Here is a 20,433-nt window from a genome sequence, read left to right on the forward strand (position 1 = left end):
AGCTTAGATGGAGCAGTGCATCGTAGCTGCTGAAACGATCCGCTCATTTCTGTAAGTCAAATGCCAAGTATCATTCGTGTGACTTTGCAGACATGAAATGACAGTTACAAGTCAGTCAGGGGGAGGATGGTTACACTTAATAAAGACGATAATTTTTAAAGCAGGCAATTTTGCAAGGCATCTTTCCGTGTCAATTTTATTAAGTGATATTGTAATCAAAAAACAACAATGCACTGACAATCACCACAAAACACATCACTGGAACACAGACCAAAGGGAACCATCTTGCACTGGCCCGCAAGAGACAGGATAAGTGTAATCAAATAGGACTTTCCCCCTTCTAAGATTACCTCATTATCTTATTCCACTGAGACTAATGCTGGAAACCAAAAACACAGGCTCTGTTTGGACTAGATTTGAGTTTACATATGTAAATCCCCCCATGCCACTCAAACCTTTCACGTGCCAGGACATATGGCTACAAGGTGTTCCACAAAATGAGAGCGCGGGTTTGGACATCTGCGCCTTTGCATGGAAATTTTAAATATGGGCGCTGTGCATGGATTTACCAGTACAGTGCACGTAAAGACACTGTGCTTATGCTGCATACACAGAATCAGCAGACAATGGGTCAGATCCTTTGCTTTGTTGAGTATAAGTCTGGCAAAGCAGGGGATGGGAAGGGACTACTGGGAGAACTGGTTACGGCTCCCTGATTCTCTGCCTGACCCTCTATCCCAGTGCATGTGAGAGCAATCTAGAAGGCTGCTCTGACCTGTGCCAGCTAGCAACAGCCCCCAAGCTGGGAGCACTCCAGGAATAGACCCAAGCTGAGCACACACCAGCAATGCTCCTGCCCCTCCTCCCCGCTCTTCCCCAGAGGGAGGGTGGCACAGGAGACAGTTTTGTTAGCTCCATACTCACTAGGGACTCCCGCGCGCCAGCTGGGAGGATGTGGCCAGTCACTGCTCCTAAGCAGTACAAAGGGACCACAGCAGGGTGGAGAATCTGCCCCATGGCCTAGCTCCTTGGGTTTGCTTCTGCGTCAGATGGATTGATGGGGAGTGATGCCATGGACTCCGTTGGGAGCAGAATCTAGCTCTCTTTTGTCTACCCTTGTGTACACAGTAGATAAGGGTTAATAAAAAATAAAAACAAACAGTAATACACTCAGAAGCCATCTCCATCCATGTTAAGAGCACAGTAAATATGTTTAACTGAATGCAATTCAAAAAGCAACCAATTTAAAAAGTAACAAAAGGATTTTTTAAAAAAAAAAAGAAAAGAAAAAAGCAACCCTCAATGCAAAATTAATCTAGCCACAGCAGTCAGTGCTAGAACTGCTACAAGCATGAATAAGAATAAAGCAAAAGCAAACTTTCAAAGCTAGGTCTGCTAATGCAATTATGTGCATATGTTTTCACGGTTAACTTGTGTGTGCTAATACCTGATGTGCAGGTTCACCTGACTGGCAGCCTGTACACACGGACTTTGTGCATGCCAGATTGTGCAAATGTATGTGCCTAGCTTTGGTTCTCTGGCCTTTTCAAAGCTCTGTATAAGCCTTTAACTAATTAACCACCATAATTCCCCTTTGTCATATCCAATCACAACTCCACCTTTGGTACACAAATTACCTATCCCCTTCTACAAATGGAGAAACCAAGGCAAAGAGTGGTTGAACAACTTGCTCCAGGTGACACAGTAACTCACTGGAGGAGCTGGGATTAGAATTTAGGATTCCTGACTCCTATATTACAGCAGCAAGGGAAATCAAATGTAAATATAAATTGCTCATCTTTGCTAGTATCTTTTTACATCCTCTTCTACACCTATTTGAATAAATCTATTCCTCCCGTACCTCCTTACGAGATGATGTAGCAACAAGTGAAGACTGGAAAAATACCATGTCTGTATAAACTATGCATTCTGACATTTCCCTCTCTAAATTACACAAATGTAAGAGTCATAAGCCTTCCAAACAAAGAGCTTTAACTAGAGGAACAGATCTCCATCAAGTCTTGGGTTAAGGCCCAAGACGGGCAAAGTGGGGCAAAAAATATGCTCTCTGTTTAATTACCGAAGACATAACAACCTATTATTTTATACATGATTTCTGACAAAAAGTGGAAATGTTATTTTCCACGAGCATAGCTGCTGGTTCTACTGCAAATAAATAGTACAGTGTATGTTCAATATGTAAGAGATAGGGGCCATGTGTTTTCATTAATTCTCTTGGCAAGCGAGCACATGTAGATGTTGGATTGGAGTATCGGATTAGAATATGAGAGCTGGGGTGGCAAACGTACATCACTGCAGACTAAATTTGGCCCGTGTCCATTTGAAAGTTGGTCCATTACCCAGTTTTATCATTCTAATTACAAGCAGCCTTCTGAATAATTTCCTCCCTTCCAGAGACATCTACAGCCTGTTTCTCCTTCTTTTTTCCCTCCCACTGTTTAAATGGATTCTGTATTACAATTCTGTAAGCAGCTTTCTCCCTCTCTTATTCTCACTTCATTGCAGAGTCAGGTTATTGGTAACTATGGTGCTGTAAAGGGTATAGCAGCTGGTAGGTATCCATGAAATAATTTGGTCAAGGGAGTGGGAAGGACATGGTTTTTCTACTGATCTCACCTGCTGGAAGATATCAATGGTGGAAGCTAGGGATAAAGGTGGATGCAGAAGAGCTTGGCTATGGAACCTCCTCGGAGAAGGAGAGTCTTGCGTCCGGTGGCAATTTGTTTGTCTGTCCTTTTAAATGGGCATATACCCAACATTACATATAGTACATGAAGGCTTTACATGGCTTCGTCCCCTCTACAAAGCTGTCCATGATCAACTAATCAAACAGAAATTTTACCTGTACTGGAAATGACTACCACACCCCCAATAATCTGAGTACCACCAGGCCTTAAAGCTTCAATGACCCCACCAAACTATCAGGGCTGTGCTTTTACGTCTCTTCCAAAATACGGAATACGTAGGAAACAATGAAATAGTGTGTGTTACTTTCCAATTAGTGCTGCCTGCCTGAGGAGAGTTTTGTCAAACCATTTCTACCACATACGTAATGAGGAGAGCCTGTGTGTGTCAAATTTAATCTACACGTGTATTTTGGAGTTTTATCTACTATTGCCCAAGTTTGACCTCTTTCTTCTCCTTTCATTGCAACTGCTGCTGTGGATTTAAATAATTGATATTGATAATGTTATCTTCTTTGTGCTCCTGTTCCTGATGACTTCTGCAGATTTGGAATCCCGCATTATGGATATGACAGGAGTGATTTTAATTAACTTTCTGGGCTACAAAGCTGATTCTGGTTTTGATTTAAAAAATCATAGCATTCTGCAGGATGATTGTTATAGGTTAGGGTCACCTGAGGGAGCTGGTGATGGAATTCCAATTATCTCTGTTATGGATTGGCTTTCCTTTGACTATTCCCAGGTGTAGAAAAGCATACAGGATAGAGGGGCATGCTTGCTATTAATCCAAAATGAAGTAGGCAGCTAGGGACATTTTACCTTGGCTGCTTCTATATTATGATTAAAAACTCTAGTATTCAAGGGCCTTTGTGTCTGAAGTCTGTACTCTAGATGTCCTGATGCAATATACATTCAGAAAGCACGCACTTCTGAATTCATTTAATGCCTACAGTTAAATAGCAGTAACTGTATAATGTAGTCATGAGCTACACATGCGCAAAAGTGCCTTTCAAAGCAACTCCCCAACTTTACTTCTTTTTGGTATTTATTTATTTTAAACAGCAAAAATGCAAATTCTACATTTTGGACTAACACCTATAAACCCCCCCTCCCCCAAAATTAAGCCACTTTTAACTAACTTACAAGAGCAGAAAGTAAAAGGCTTCAGATGCTGGTGAACAATATTTTTCATATTGTGGAATTTAAGGCCCCTGATCCCTCAATAGGACTGGAGTGAGTGGATGGACCTCTCTTATTGTGTGGAGTCCCTTGTCTTAAATGGTGGGAGAGGGAGGTACTGAAAGAACTTTCCAACTTATTATTACTCTCCTTATTGAGCTTACCCCTCCAAAGGGGAAAAAAAATAAAAAGACATGCGTACAACGCATTCTGAAGACTCGGGTTCTACCAGACCTTCAAAGGAAGAGGACATGATTTCCAGAGATGATGGTCCACTGAAACTGTCTCCCCACATGTAGGAATTGTCAGACTCAGTATCCCACCTCAGCTCAATTGTTGGATTAAAGTGCAAAGATGCAGATCTCTAAAATCCTCGAGACAACATGGGGCAAAGCCAACATCAGAACCTGCACCAGGAAATCAAACGGGAGCATTGCAACGTTGAGCAAACAGGTGCAATGTGCTCCACGGCTACGCAGGTAGAAAAATTTATTATAAACAATAGATTTAATACATATTTAACAATATACTATCAGATTTATTAGATACCAAGAATAAAAGAATGCTACCCCAGCAGTTTCCTTGATTATGCAGCCAATGCACCAAGGTTATTTGACCAGCTTACTTTCACGGATATCTCTTTTTGTAATCCCAGGCACATACAAATGCAAAGACCAAATCATGACCACAAGAATGCAGGATGGTGTTGCTACATCTCTCTGCAATCTAAAGGGTAATAATGCCTGGAGCCAGAATACAAACAGCTATTTATTACCAACGTGAAAACAAATCACTGAAATGGATTTCAAAAGGCAAGAGAAAAGTACACGGAGTGAGAACTTAATGATTCCTGCTCAACGTCTTTGATTGCACTTTGTTTCTACGCCCGATTTCTGCTCAAATACATCTGTATTTTGGAAGAGTAAACAGAAAGCACCCACCTTCTGAAAATCAAACCATTTAAGGTCTCTCAACCTGAACACCCAAACACTGAGACATTAACTATCACTAGTCATTTTTGAAAGTCTTAGCCCTGGATGAACGTGATAAAGGCACTACCTTGAAATGCTAAAAAAGACTAGCAAACTAGCAGGCTTCCGATCTACCTGATCTGGACTACCAAATTTCAAATCCCATTCATCTAGCACTGCTTTGGTGCATCGGTGTCAACTTACAATAGGATTGCAGCTGGCTCTCCCCAAATCCTAGGCTCATTGATTGGTCCTTCCAGGTATAATAAACCTTTGCTCACTCATTATAAAGGCTTGTCAAAACCTTCACTGTGTCACAAGACGACAAAATTGTGTTTATATCTTTAAAGCAGGTTTCAGAGTAGCAGCCGTGTTAGTCTGTATTCGCAAAAAGAAAAGGAGTACTTGTGGCACCTTAGAGACTAACAAATGCATCCATTTCATCTTTCTTTTCACTTCATCGGATGAAGTGAGCTGTAGCTCACGAAAGCTTATGCTCAAATAAATTTGTTAGTCTCTAAGGTGCCACAAGTACTCCTTTTCTTTTTATGATGTTAGTCCTAACTCATACCAGTAAGAGAGGGCTAGGAGGAAGAGGGCTCATGGGTTTATTGGATGGGGAAAAGGTGCATGGTTCATTGATATTGATGAAGTTATCAGGAGCTCCTCAGATTACAACGGTAGGGTGCAGTGGGGGTAGGGAGCAACTGCAACCCAGCTGGTGAGAGAGAGAAGAGAGGTCAGGAAAAAGAGAGAATTACTAACAAGGTAAAGCGGACAGGCAACTAGTGGTGTTCAGAGTGCTCACCTCATAATGATAATCCATACAGGTCAACTCTCTCCAGCAGCGATCACCTCGGATTTTAATCAACCCCTGTAAGAAAAAAAGCCCAAAACAAAGGTTTCTTTTCTTTTACACTTCAAGATAATACCTCAATATGTCATGATACTGTTAAGCCACAGGGAAAGAACCACACATTAACAAAGGGAAACAGATTTCAATGAATAACTTCTTTTAAAAGCCACCCTACTTCTGCACCCAAGCTTTCATTTATTATACTTTAGAGAACATGGCAAATGCCAGAGTACTCAGAAAAATAGTTTCTAGGCAACAGACACTTTCCATTTTCTGTTTATTTAAAATAATTTGACGTATAAATCTCACTGGAATGTGACATATCATTTAAAATGTGGCAGAAGATATCACGGTGATACATGCCTGAATGGATAGATAAAAGCATGCCATTTGTCAAGGGAACCGAAACACTTCTTATTTGAGATCAAACTGAGGGACTCTCCCTGCATTTGATCCTCCTGTGGGCCTGAGGATGTTCAGTACCTTACAGGTTCAGGAAAGGATCTGAGGTGATAAGGTAACACACACAAACCAAGGGTAAGCCAGCCAATGCAGGTCTCACACTTACAGCACCTATACCACAGAAAATGTGGGCGTGCATTGCCAAGTGTATCGGATCTCTGAGAACACTCTCTTAACAACTACAAAGGGGAATATGTGCACTTGTCTCCAAGGTCGACAGTTTTTATAGTGGGGGTACTGAGAGTCATTGCATCAACCTGTAAACCCGGTATATAATGGAATCCACTTTAAGCCTTGGGGTGCAGCAACACCCCCGCATCTGTAGTTCCAGCACTTATGCTGAGGAGGATGGAACACAAGACAGGAAAAGCCAGGCTGAAAAATCCTATTATTTATTATCTATCTGGTGACTTGCTTAGACAGACAGTAAGCCCTTTAAGGCAGGGTCCCCCCGGTTTCATTGTGTGCCTAGCACAATGGGCCTCAGATCCCTGATTAGGGGCCCCAACACTACTGCAATACAAATACCAACAAGAGTAATGACAGCAACTATTTAGAACACAGGAGCCAAGGCCAAGGGACCCAGTGCTTAGCCCAGGGAGCAGCCTGGGCACCTCTGTGGGTATGTTTAAAAACCCACGGCTGGCCCTGCAAGGCGGAAGGGTCCCAGAGCTCGGGCTGCAGCCCCAGAAGGAATGTCTATACCGCAGTTAAACAGCCTCTTAGCCCAAGCCCCATGAACCCAAGTCAGCTGGCATGGGCCACAGACAAACCCTGTGAGGACTGGGATAAGCTGCGAGAGCTTCCCACTCACAAGCTGCTGAATGGCTCCAAAGACTGGTTACCACAGCCCTCTGCCCCCAACAAGCCCAGCTGCAGGGGGTGGAAAGGACAGGAGGAAGATCAGAGCAACCATGAAAAAATTAGGGCCTTTCTCTGTAAGGAGCTGAAGAGCTACCTCCAAAGCTGAACGCACTCCGACTCTGGAGTTCAAGACCCAGAGCCAACTCTCTCTCTCTACCCCCAGCGGCTGAGGCCCACCTTTGCCTCTTACCGTAAGATCCATATTAAAGCAGACCAAGCAGACAATTCATGCTGCCTTAGGAACCAAACAGAGGACCCAGGCTGAATATGCTGATGTAATCAAAGTAATTAGGGAAACAAAAGAAGAGAAGGGGAAGGAAGCTGACAAGCTTAAATGCAGATGGATACACTAATGACAGGTCTGCTCTACCTTAGGTTAGAGGTGGCAGTGAAATAAGCAGGTATCAGAGGTTGCTGTGCACTGATATTTCACGGCCACGACAGAGTGACATTTCCAAATCAGCGGGTCCATTCCATGGCTGGCAGTAATATTAGGATTAAATTTCTTTGCCTCAGCGATGAAGACTAAAAAGGAATCAGTCGTCCACAGCGGGAAAGACACCTGGCCAGAGATGAGTCTGTTAGCAGGAAACCATGCAATCAAGCCATGCCAGCCTGAAGGTATGCAGATTAGGAGAGTCTGCTTTGATGTATGGTTAAAGGTCTCTGATTAGGATCACAATATCCCAAATTGAGGAAAGCTTCACTAGTCAAAAGGTTGAGACAAGTTCTATGGTCTGTATACAATTAGGGGAGATTTGCCTACCTTCCTACGTTACCTAAATTATAAAATTCCCTCTTTCTTTAGTAGAAAAGCACATTAATTTCCTCTACCAACCCATGCTCAGGGATGGCAGAGATGAGGGCATGCTGAAGTTTTTGCTTTTGCAATATAAAACACTGAGGCCAAAGTTTTCCACAAATGTCTAGTGATTTTTGGCATCCAATTTCATACACCCAGAAGGGACCTGATTACCCCAGAGGGGGGTGCTCAGCACTTTCTAAAAGTCAGGCTCCTTGAAGGCATCTCAAGTTGAGCACCCAAAATCACTAGTGCTTTTCAGAAATCTTTGTCTAAGTATCTTCATCCAGTATTAACTAAAGTGCATCACCGCCTACCCGAATTGTTTGCAATTCCTGGCTGGCCATTTACAAAGACACAGTTTGAGAGTATGACATATATGAGTATATTCATGCTACAGATAGGGATTCTCACACAGGGGATCACAAGTGGGTTACTTGGAGGACAAGACCCTGGCTATGCCTAGGGGCTGTCAGCCCCGAGCCCCTGTTACCTTAAAATTAACCTCCCCCCTTGTAATTTATAAAAGGGGGGGTCTCAGTCATACGCTTGCTGTGTGAAAGGGGTTGCCAATACAAAAAGTTTGAGAACCAGTGGATCATTCAATCTTAATTTAAGGGATAGCAAAACAGGTAGAGCCTTCCTGGATCCTTCCCTTCACCAATTTTATAAATGATTATAAATTTTGTGAGTGTCAACTGTGGAATAGCCCTGCTGTCATGGCTAGGACAGCATTTTAAAAAATAGTAGATGTTTTACAGTCATTGAGATTGTTTGTCTGTCCAGTAACTCCCCCGAAAATATCAAAGATCCACACAAATAAAATCACTTGTGAGGAAGCTGGCATGGTATTCTTCAGGTCGGGAAAAAGCCATTAGGTCATCAGCTATAAAAACCACACAATAAATAGAAAATGAAAAGAACCTTAGTTAAAAACAGTTGCTCAAACATTCATCCATCAGCAAAATAATGATACATTCAGATTTTTTGACATATTTCACTACCTCTCTTCTCCCCTCTTATTCTTCTACAAACAAGGCAATTATACAATGATCTTTCTATTTTGGTGCTCAGTTATGGTTCTTGGACTTGACTTCTGAAATGTAAGTCTTATTGGAGCAGAGTTACTTTAAAACTCTTCTCTTTAAAGTTTAAAATTTAATTCGAGGCTCATCTGCCTATACAGGCCATTCTCTTCCCTAAGAGTGGAGTAAAACATTAAACACACATGCAAAATCAGGCACGCTGTGATGAGATCGGAAGGGAAGGAGAAAACCATTGAAGTAGGGTTTTTTCATGTTTTAAGAAAAAAATTGAGAATCTGGAAGGAAACTAAGTCCTATGTATTTAAATATTTCAAGGAATTAAGGCTCCAGTTCTAATGGCCAGCTTCTCAATCAGCATAAATCGGTGTCCGAAGCTGATGAAGTGACACAGGCTTACTCCAGTTGACAATGTGGCCTATTGCATTAGTTTTTGTTGCTGTTGTTGTTGTTGTTTTTTTTACAGGTTTTCATTTTCACTGGTAGCCAAAAAGACTGCATTTACAAAGCTTAGCAGGTGCAGGACGAATATTACATTCCAATAGACTGCAAAGCCCAGGAAGTTAAAGACTCCCTTTCATGAACTGCCCAAAGTTCAGAGTAATGATGATAATAAATATTAACAAATGCTGCTTTTCATTTTATTCTCCACTAGGAAGAGAGGGAGCAAGAGGAAAGGGAGATGCATTCGTGCCCTCAGCCTGAGAGATGGGAATCCCAGAAACATCCTAGCCAAAGCTGTTACAGCTCAAGATCATCATCATCACCACCACCACCACCCACACACACACACACCAGACTAAAGAGGAAGATAAACCATGAAAACCACAAAGTCACATCACCAAGACAGGGAAAGAACAGCCAGTGCTGGTTTGGTGAAGGTCATTGCTAGATTTGTTGCTTTGTGATTTTACACTAAAGTAGGTTATAAATTAGGACAGTTTGTCACTTTCCTCTCCATTATTTTCTTAGTGGGCACTGTGTAAAAAAAACCCCAGCAGATTCCCTGTCAACAAACAGGGCTTCATCTCTTTAAATATTGTATGCAGCTCGTCTCTGGAATCGTGACTAAAATTACAGGATATGTTGACACCATCTCACAGGATGTCTCATAGGCTGACAGCCCTGTCAGTGGAGAAGAGAGGACGTTAAAAGGACTCTGCCCAAGAATGCTATAATATTAAAAAAAAAGTCTATATCTTGATGACCTTCTCTCCTACCTTGTCCAGGCTGTTATCAAGCTGTACCGTCCAGCTGAGACAATAAGAACATGCATCTTACAAGAACACAAACACGTTAAAATCTCTCCTGCAATAAATCGTTGAACAAAATATAGTTGAATAAAACATTAATATAAAGCACGAAGATGGAGCGGGGGAAAAAAAGAGATCATTTAAAGCAGCCAACGTTAAATCTCTTTTTCAGATATGTAAAAAACCCAATAATCTTTTTAGGGGAAGTTACTTGTTTTCAGTACATGGATAGTTTTTAAGGGTCCATCTCCATATCAGTCAATCCGAGTTTTCCATTGACTTTAATGGGAGGTGGATCAGGCACTAAGAGCAAAAAACTTACCTCTATCTAAAGCATCCTAATCGTTCCCCAAATTAATTTCTTCATTCAAGAAATATCACCAAATAGGGAATGAGTGGTATACAGACACCTGGTGAGACAGTCCCTGCCTGCCCCAAAGAGCTTCTAGTCTACAGCTATACTTACAACAGCGTGCAGAGCAGTGGTTCTCAACCAGGGGTACATGTACCCGTGGGGGTACGCAGAGGACTTCTGGGGGTACATCAACTCCTCTAGATATTTGCCTAGGTTTACAACAGGCTACATAAAAAGCACTAGCAAAGTCAGTGCAAACTAAAATTTCCTATAGGCAATGACTTGTTTATACTGCCCTATACACTGAAATGTAAGGACAATATTTATATTCCATTTGATTTATTTTATAATTATATGGTAAAAATGGGAAAATCAACAATTCTTCAGTAACAGTGTGCTGGGACACTTTTATATTTTTATGTCTGATTTTGGAAGCAAGCAATTGTTGAAGTGAGGGGAAACTTGGGGGTACGAAAGACAAATCAGACTCCTGAAAGGGGTACAGTAGTCTGGAAAGGTTGAGAGCCACCGATGTAGAGTACATCCACTGCCTGCCCGCCTAGCACAGGTATAAATAGCAGCATAGACAATAAGGCACGGGTTAGGTGAGTAAAGACACACCACAACCCACATGGCTCTCCCTGCATCTAAGCTGTGCCTCCCGTCTACACTGCAATTGTCAGTAGCAGCTGTCCCGTCGACGGAGCTTTTCCCTGCCCCAGGGAAAGGCTCCAACAGTGGGGAGGTGGCAGAGAAAGGCTTCAGAGCCTTTTCTCAAAGCAGTGAAAGGCTCTGTCAGGGGAGCAGCAGCAGGGAAAGGGCCTGGCAGCTCTCCACTGTGAGCCCTACATGCTGCCGCAAGTGTAGACAAGGCCTGTCAAAGGGAGGGTGGGAGAAAAGTCAAAGAGAGGGCAAGTGATGTGCCCAAGCTCATACAGCAGGTCAATGGCAGAACTGGGAACAGAACCCAGGTCTCCTGACCCTGTCCAATGCACCACGCTGCCTCAGTGAGTCACATTGTGTGTGGAATCTGGTTGCTTTATCTAACATGAGGTTATGGAATGGAATGTTTTTCTAGCTTGAACTTTTCTGCTTTTTTGTTTGTTTGCATCATTGTGAACTCATGGGAACCCTTGGGATAAATGGATCATATAAGAGAACAAAACAAATACTTTTTTGGTACATAACTTCCAAGTGTCCCTCACTTTTGCTAAAACTGGGCCGTGTTCTCTCCAGGCCCCAGACTGACTGAAAAATAGAAACAGGCCCATATTGCAAGCCTCTGATCCCATGCAGGGATCTTTGAATCTGGGATTTAGGTTTGGTGCATCCTAGAGAGTTGAAGTATTCTGACCTGGTTTCTGGGCTGGAGCAGACGAACATTTGGATCTGAAGTTCTGACTCAGGCCCATCTACACCTGGAAGGTCTGTAAACCTTTCTAACAAAAGAACCTGGGGACATTCACAGAAATGAAAAGATGGCAAAATTCAAAGCCAATAAATATAATATGTAATTAGACTGTGGAACTCATTGCCACAGTAAGTCACTGATGCCAAAGTATTTGAAAGATTCCAAAATAGATTGAATCTTCAAGTTGTCCATATAAGTTTCCAGTACATGCTTCAGAACTTAAGCTGATCTCTAACCATTAGAGGTCAGAATGACTTCAAATAGGGGGAGATTATCCCAAATCTGCACTTGTGGGGTTCTGGCACCTTCCACTGAAACATCTGGCACTGGCCATGGTTGGAGAGAGGACACTGGAATAGATGGACCTTTGGTCTGATCCACTATGGCAATTCCTCTGTTCCCATGACCCTTGCAACAAATTTAGGCCGAGTTGCAAGTCTGAAACCAAAGCAGGGACCAGGTGAGTTTTGTGCAGCTTCTCTAATGGAAGTTTTGCATGGCTCATGTAATAATGTCTTTGTATAGAGGCAATAGGAGCTGTCGGGCCTTCTACAAAAACAAAAGGAAAGCCCATAAAAAGAAAAGAGGTTTTAAGGCTGATCACTTGCCGCCATGTGTAGGAGGCCACATGACAGAAATGTGAAACGCTTAGGGCATTTGCATGCACGGCTTTGAATCCATTCCAGGTGACTATCCACAGAACATGACTATCCTGTTTCTCATGTTGCTACCTTGGGTCCGATGCATCCGATGAAGTGAGCTGTAGCTCACGAAAGCTAATGCTCAAATAAATTTGTTAGTCTCTAAGGTGCCACAAGTACTCCTTTTCTTTTTGAAGTGAGCTGTTGCTCACGAAAGCTTATGCTCAAATAAATTTGTTACTCTAAGGTGCCACAAGTACTCCTTTTCTTTTTTCTTTCTGTGGTTATCCTGATCATTTTTCCCCCCCGAAGAGGTGTTTCAGAACTGTACGTTGTGTGCTTATTCATCGGGGTGCTAGTAGACATTTTCTTATAGACTTCTAAGCTTGAATCATGTTTAAATTTCTCAATGAGAGCACAGGGCACCAGTCTTGGGACCCTCAGAACAATAATGGTTTGGACTGAGGTGGAAAGACTTGGGTAAAATATGGATGTATTGATTCTATGAAGGACCCATCTTTGATCAGGGACCATCTTTTTGTTCTGTTTTGTATCTGTTTGTATTGCTATTTGTACAGCACCTAGCACAATGGGGTCTTACTCCACGACTGAGGCCGAGGTGCGACCGCCATAGAAATAACGTGACATTATTTTATTACTATTATTTATTTGTCAGGTGCTATTTCAAAGTGGCTTGAAAATTTTGGCTTTCTTCCTTATTTCTTCCCTATCCTTTTATGGATTTGGTGATTTAACAACATATAATAAATAGCATTATTACTGGCTGGCATCCCACCCCCAGTGTGCACACATCCTAAACTCTCAAATTTTAATAAAAAAATCCATGGAGACTGTTGGATAGAGAGTTTAAGATTGGCTGATAGAGCCTTTCAAAATACCTAGGGAGCTTGTGGAACCTCTGTCCCTGGAGATTTTTAAAAACAGGTTAGACAAACAGAAGTGTCAGAACTTTGTGACTTTGTCCTGACCCATAACTATTTCACATTTGGTGACAATGTATACCTTCAAATCAGCGGCACTGCGATGGGTACCCGCATGGCCCCACAGTATGCCAACATTTTTATGGCTGACTTAGAACAACGCTTCCTCAGCTCTCGTTCCCTAATGCCCCTACTCTACTTGCGCTACATTGATGACATCTTCATCATCTGGACCCATGGAAAAGAAGCTCTTGAGGAATTCCACCATGATTTCAACAATTTCCATCCCACCATCAACCTCAGCCTGGACCAGTCCACACAAGAGATCCACTTCCTGGACACTACGGTGCTAATAAGCGATGGTCACATAAACACCACCCTATATCGGAAACCTACTGACCGCTATTCCTACCTACATGCCTCTAGCTTTCATCCAGATCATACCACTCGATCCATTGTCTACAGCCAAGCGCTACGATATAACCGCATTTGCTCCAACCCCTCAGACAGAGACAAACACCTACAAGATCTCTATCATGCATTCCTACAACTACAGTACCCACCTGCTGAAGTGAAGAAACAGATTGACAGAGCCAGAAGAGTACCCAGAAGTCACCTACTACAGGACAGGCCCAACAAAGAAAACAACAGAACGCCACTAGCCATCACCTTCAGCCCCCAACTAAAACCCCTCCAACGCATCATCAAGGATCTACAACCTATCCTGAAGGACGAGCCATCGCTCTCTCAGATCTTGGGAGACAGACCAGTCCTTGCTTACAGACAGCCCCCCAATCTGAAGCAAATACTCACCAGCAACCACACACCACACAACAGAACCACTAACCCAGGAACCTATCCTTGCAACAAAGCCCGTTGCCAACTCTGTCCACATATCTATTCAGGGGATACCATCATAGGGCCTAATCACATCAGCCACCCTATCAGAGGCTCCTTCACCTGCGCATCTACCAATGTGATATATGCCATCATGTGCCAGCAATGCCCCTCTGCCATGTACATTGGCCAAACTGGACAGTCTCTACGTAAAAGAATGAATGGACACAAATCAGACGTCAAGAATTATAACATTCAAAAACCAGTTGGAGAACACTTCAATCTCTCTGGTCACTCGATCACAGACCTAAGAGTGGCTATACTTCAACAAAAAAGCTTCAAAAACAGACTCCAACGAGAGACTGCTGAATTGGAATTAATTTGCAAACTGGATACAATTAACTTAGGCTTGAATAGAGACTGGGAATGGATGAGTCATTACACAAAGTAAAACTATTTCCCCATGGTATTTCTCCCTCCCACCCCACCCCCCACTGTTCCTCTGATATTCTTGTTAACTGCTGGAATTAGCCTACCTGCTTGTCACCATGAAAGGTTTTCCTCCTTCCCCCCCCCTGCTGTTGGTGATGGCTTATCTTAAGTGATCACTCTCCTTACAGTGTGTATGATAAACCCATTGTTTCATGTTCTCTGTGTGTGTGTATATAAATCTCTACTCTGTTTTTTCCACCAAATGCATCCGATGAAGTGAGCTGTAGCTCACGAAAGCTTATGCTCTAATAAATTTGTTAGTCTCTAAGGTGCCACAAGTACTCCTTTTCTTTTTGAGAATACAGACTAACACGGCTGCTACTCTGAAAGAAGTGTCAGAGATGGTCAAAATAATACTTCATCCTGCCTCTGGGCAGAGCACAGGACTAGAGGACCTATCAAGGTCCCTTCCAGTCCTACATCTTTGTGATTCTACGATTCTGCATGATGGTGTCGTATTATTGTATTTAGAACATCAACATATTTCGAAAGGGTCATAAAAACTGGGATGGTTTAATATTTTAGACGTGCTGCAGTCTGCAGAGTGATATTTGCTTGTCATTTTATCCCCTAGCAACTGGAACCAGTTCTTCAATAAACAAAAGCTGATAAGGAACTGTAACATGTTAGTCTGTTCATTTATCAGACGTAAACAGTAGATGGACTTGGAAATGCTTCTCTGCTTGTGAAATGTAAGAGTGGTTGAGTGGTGAGGATATTGCACCCTTGAAGAATGTTTACTAGCTCTGGGATAACTGATCAATCGATCTACACTGTTTCTAAAAGCACGTCACCTTGAACTATGTAAGCACCATTTGGAAAAGAGAGCCGGGGGAGAGGAGAGGGCAGGAGTGGGGGCGGAATATCGCCGAACACAAGTGTTCAAAAAATCATGAGATTGGTTTAAAAATCATGTGATTTTTTTATTTTAGTGTATTTTTTTAAAATTTGCCTTCTGGTTTTTGTGCCTTTAGGATTCACTTGATTCACATATGCAAACTTTTTTCTGCAGACGTTAAGCACTCATGTGTTTTGCTGAATAGGGATGAACTGCTGAATCTGGGCTTAAGATGGGTGATTTTCTTTTTCTCTCTTTCTTTGTTTAATTAAAACAAACAAAGCTACCAGGAAAAACCCTTGCCAATAGAGAGCATTTAAAACGTTAATATTGTAGATCTGATTGACATGTACATGAATAAAGAAACTACGTCATGGTTAAAAATGCAAGCTACATTCTGACTTTAATTCTGAATTTAAGCCTAACTCTGTATTTTGTAACTTTTCATGCTTTTGAGCCACATTTTCATAGGTGCTATTAAAAATGTGCCAGCAAAATGTTGACATATTTTAATGTTGTTTCCCTCCAAAAATTCTGTTCCTAGATCATTTTTTCTCTTTTTATTTTAACTTTCTATTGTAGCCAGTGTTTGTCTCCTTTGACTGCTGCCTAATTTTCACTCCACATATACATTCCTCATAAGGAGATATCTTTGGCCCCTGACTAAATGAGAGAAGAGTAATTTCCATTCGTGGGGAGAAAGGGGGGGGGGCTAATGATGCTCTCCCATGGATTCCTTTTCATTCCGGTTGTTTGCCTCTTCTCCCACCTCCTAGAAGAGCACGATCGGGTTATGTCAGTGGCACCCCCAGTCTTTGCATGTTTGGGATCTGGGGATGGGAATTTGTTCCCATGCTTTGATCTGCATTATGGCGGCATAATGCACTGCAGCTGCAGCATATAGGCCCATTCAATATAAACAGAGAAGGCTTGAAAATGGATTGGGAATTGGTAGCAGATTGAAAGAAATCCAACAAACATGAAACTCCAGCAGATGTAAAGATCGACATTTCTTCCCTGCCCCCAGCTAAAATGGTCAATTAGAATCTCATCCTCTTCTTAAACTAGTTTTTTTTTCTTATGCTCCCCCGCCCCCATTTAAATCACTAGTCAGTGTTGCAGAGATTAATTAGGGTGCTAATGTAAAGGGTATAAATGCACCCATAAGCCGACACGTCAGCCGCTGGTGTTCCCGTTAGTCAAGGGCTACTAATTAAGGACATGCTTTGTCAAGCTTTCCTATCTGGCCATTTCTGCCTACCCTCTTGGTTTGATAAGTTAAGCTGTTTTTGCTGCGGCTAGGGTTGAGTACTAGGCGCACGTGATTGCAGAGGAATGGCCTAGACCAGGAAACCAAACCAGCCTGCTGGCAAAAGGCTATAAACCTGGGCTAAGATTTTGTACTGTGTCTCCTGGTAGCATGGCACAAAAAAGGCATAGCCCAGGAGGAGGGGGAACAAAGCTCATCTTTTTCACCTATCTGACTCTGGGTTGTTGCCCCTCTCTGGCTGCTTGTGGGCTGCTTTGCAGTGTGCAGCAGCTGAGAATTCCCGTCGCTGCATGTACGGCTCACGAGCATGGGGACTCACTTTGTGCCCTTGGTGTGCCCACTCCACCAGATCTTGCAAGCAGGCTTGCATAGGGCAGCCTATAGCTGGCAAGGAGATTTTATAGCCTTTGTATGGAAACACAGCTGCATGCAGAGGTTGTCATGAGAGTGAAAATCTGCCCTATGATTTTTAAACACAGTGCAAATTGTCGACCTCTTGTCATGATGCAAATAAAACATGTTTTGAATCTGAATTGTCTCGTTTGAATATTTTTAGCTGATAAATGACAAGTAGAGGATCAAAAAGGAAGGTGATAAGAGCCTCATACAATCAGTCTCTGAACGTCCGTGTATTTCCATGCTTGCAGTTCAAAGGGAAGACTATGGAAGTTCATATGTAGTAATACGATGCCATGTTTCCATTCAGTGCTGTGACAGTTGGTGCAACATTGACAACGTGTTGTACAGTGGCATTCCCAATCACCGTCACAGCGTGGCAGGGCCAGGTGTGCCCTGCCCTTTGTTTCACACAGCACAGATCTGAATATTGGTGGGCGAGCTCCATTAGTCCGATTGTTTAATGAAACAGCTCTTGCGTTCCAGTGCAGGTGAGATATTAACCTGTGTAGTGAATGTTGGGGCTCACTACACTGGTTAATTAAATGGAATAACTATTATGAAACACCAGCCGAGCTAACTGTAGCAGTAAAGAATAACTATTATTAATGAGAATTTATGGAATGCCATGGCAATTTATACTGTTAGAAAGAAACACATTACTTTCCCCTAAAGATATTACATTTGAAGACCCAGATTTCTGTTGCATGGAGATCTGCATGGCCCAGAGATTGACACTGGAGTATCAGGGGCTGAATTATGGCTCTGTTGGTTCTTAGGGTCAAGCTGTACTGGACTGGGTGCAGGATAGGGTGGTCCCTGCCCCAACACTTTTCCTACCTAAAAAGAAAGTTAAAGTTAACTTGAGTTGGTGTCACCGGGTGTGTCAGCAAACATTTACTGGTTCATGGGCAATCTGATTTGCACATTTAGTTCATCTAGCTGAGCTATTTGAATTCGAAGGCATAAAACCACCCCACACGCATAGTAAAGAGTTCCTTTGTTTTGCTCTTTTGCATACAGATACTGACCCAAGGTAAAAAGAAAAGGAGTACTTGTGGCACCTTAGAGACTAACAAATTTATTTGAGCATAAGCTTTCGTGAGCTACAGCTCACTTCATCGGATGCATCAGACCCAAGGTAGCAACATGAGAAACAGGACAGTCATGTTCTGTGGATAGTCACCTGGAATGGATTCAAAGCCGTGCATGCAAATGCCCTAAGCGTTTCACATTTCTGTCATGTGGCCTCCTACACATGGCGGCAAGTGATCAGCCTTAAAACCTCTTTTCTTTTTATGGGCTTTCCTTTTGTTTTTGTAGAAGGCCCGACAGCTCCTATTGCCTCTATACAAAGACATTATTACACGAGACATGCAAAACTTCTCTAAGTCTCTAAGGTGCCACAAGTACTCCTTTTCTTTTTGAAGTGAGCTGTCGCTCACGAAAGCTTATGCTCAAGTAAATTTGTTAGTCTTTAAGGTGCCACAAGTACTCCTTTTCTTTTTGAAGTGAGCTGTTGCTCACGAAAGCTTATGCTCAACTAAATTTGTTAGTCTCTAAGGTGCCACAAGTACTCCTGTTCTTTTTGCGAATACAGACTAACACAGCTGCTACAGAAAGAAATGCAGCACATAAAGCTTAGTGTAGCATTTTGTTTTTAATTTCAATGGCATTCCAAAATATATTTAAAGTTGTTTCAAATTTTTTTTTTTAATTGGCAAATTTAGTAAACATCTCCCCAGTTGTTCACCAAGTGAAAAAAGACCACCAATAGAAATGGTTAAAACAATTAATTTCCAAATCTAGAGGAAAAAAAGAGGGAGGAGGGTAGATTTTGGGAGGAAAGCATTTCCCCCGCTTTTTTTTTTTTTCCCAAACCAGCTTTAATCATTATACAAAACTAAGTGGAAAAGGGACCAATTTGGCCTTTGGAGCCCACATTCCTTCTCCAGCGACAATATTGAAAGCTCTCGCCCTCGCTCCCTCCCCTCCGCAAGTCCTCGCAAAGTGAACAAGGCAAATAAAGCAATTGGGGAGAGACTTTCAAAGCATTGACTATCAGAAGGGAAAGGTATTCAGCAACACAAATTAAATACAAGCTAAAGGGAAGGAAACAGGTGGCTAAGTGAACTAGTAATTGGCCTTTCACCTCTATGGCCTTGCTTTGAATCCAGCTCCAGCCAGAATTATTAAATTCATACTGATCAGATGGTGGCTACAAAGAAACAGAGGCTGATCATTTCAGCTGAGTTCATGGCAGCCAGAATGTAAAATAAGCCCTTTGGAATATTAAGAAAGCCTGCCCTGGAAAAAGCAAGCTCTCTGTCATATTAATTTACAGCTGACTTCGGGTGTAGGCCATTCTATGCACTCAGAAATCTCAGAACGCTGCCGTCTTCATGAGGACTATAAAATGTTAACCCTGGATTGAATTAGTATTGAGAATGAAATATGTTCTCAATATCTTCTCCCCTACTAAGTTTGGTCCCTTTAGGGCATGCTGAGGAGCACAAGGGAGGATGGAATAGTGGCACCTGTTTACACTTTGAAAGCTGCAACCTTCGGGGCTCTCAGCCCCTTAAAATTAAGCAGCATTAAATTCACCAGCATTTTTCACAAGGGAAGAAAAATGACATCTAGGGTCGCCTTTTTACAGCATTTGGTAAAATGCATGTTTTTAATAACTAGATTCACTATCGTCCCCATACACAGTTCTGTAAGCCTAGTTTTTAAAAATACCGTCATGCACAACCATGTAAAAATGGCATTTTCCAACTCAACACTTCTGCTTTTTGGGTGCATTCTGGGTACAAAGTTTAGTGACAAAAAAATAAGTTCTTGCTAGTTTTTGCTGCAAAGCCAACACAGCGGTGGGACAGGGAGCTGGATTCCATTCCAGCTCATGCATCATCAACAAATGGCTAGCTAAATTCCTGGTGCAGGGCCAAGTTTTGCACTTGGTTACATCCATGCAACTCTAGTGAAGACAATGAAATGAGTAAGACAAGGCAAACCTGGTTCAGGCCGACAGCTCAGGAAAAAACTGGTTCAGTGAACAGGTGAGTTTTAGGAGCAATACAAACGAAAAGAGAGAGGGCACCTAGTATATTAGCA

The 20,433-nt window shown here is 42.3% G+C and overlaps 1 protein-coding gene across 1 annotated transcript in view; it reads right to left on the reverse strand.

Annotated features, from left to right (window-relative positions):
- Positions 1–20,433, reverse strand: part of LMF1 (lipase maturation factor 1) — a 364,576-nt gene that overhangs the window by 188,220 nt on the left and 155,923 nt on the right. Inside the window, 1 exon segment of the mRNA XM_038420733.2 lies at positions 5,664–5,729. Within this exon segment, the coding sequence (XP_038276661.1) occupies positions 5,664–5,729 (66 nt within the window).

This window comes from Dermochelys coriacea, chromosome 10, assembly GCF_009764565.3.
Source record: "Dermochelys coriacea isolate rDerCor1 chromosome 10, rDerCor1.pri.v4, whole genome shotgun sequence".
Taxonomy (NCBI): Eukaryota; Metazoa; Chordata; order Testudines; family Dermochelyidae; genus Dermochelys; species Dermochelys coriacea.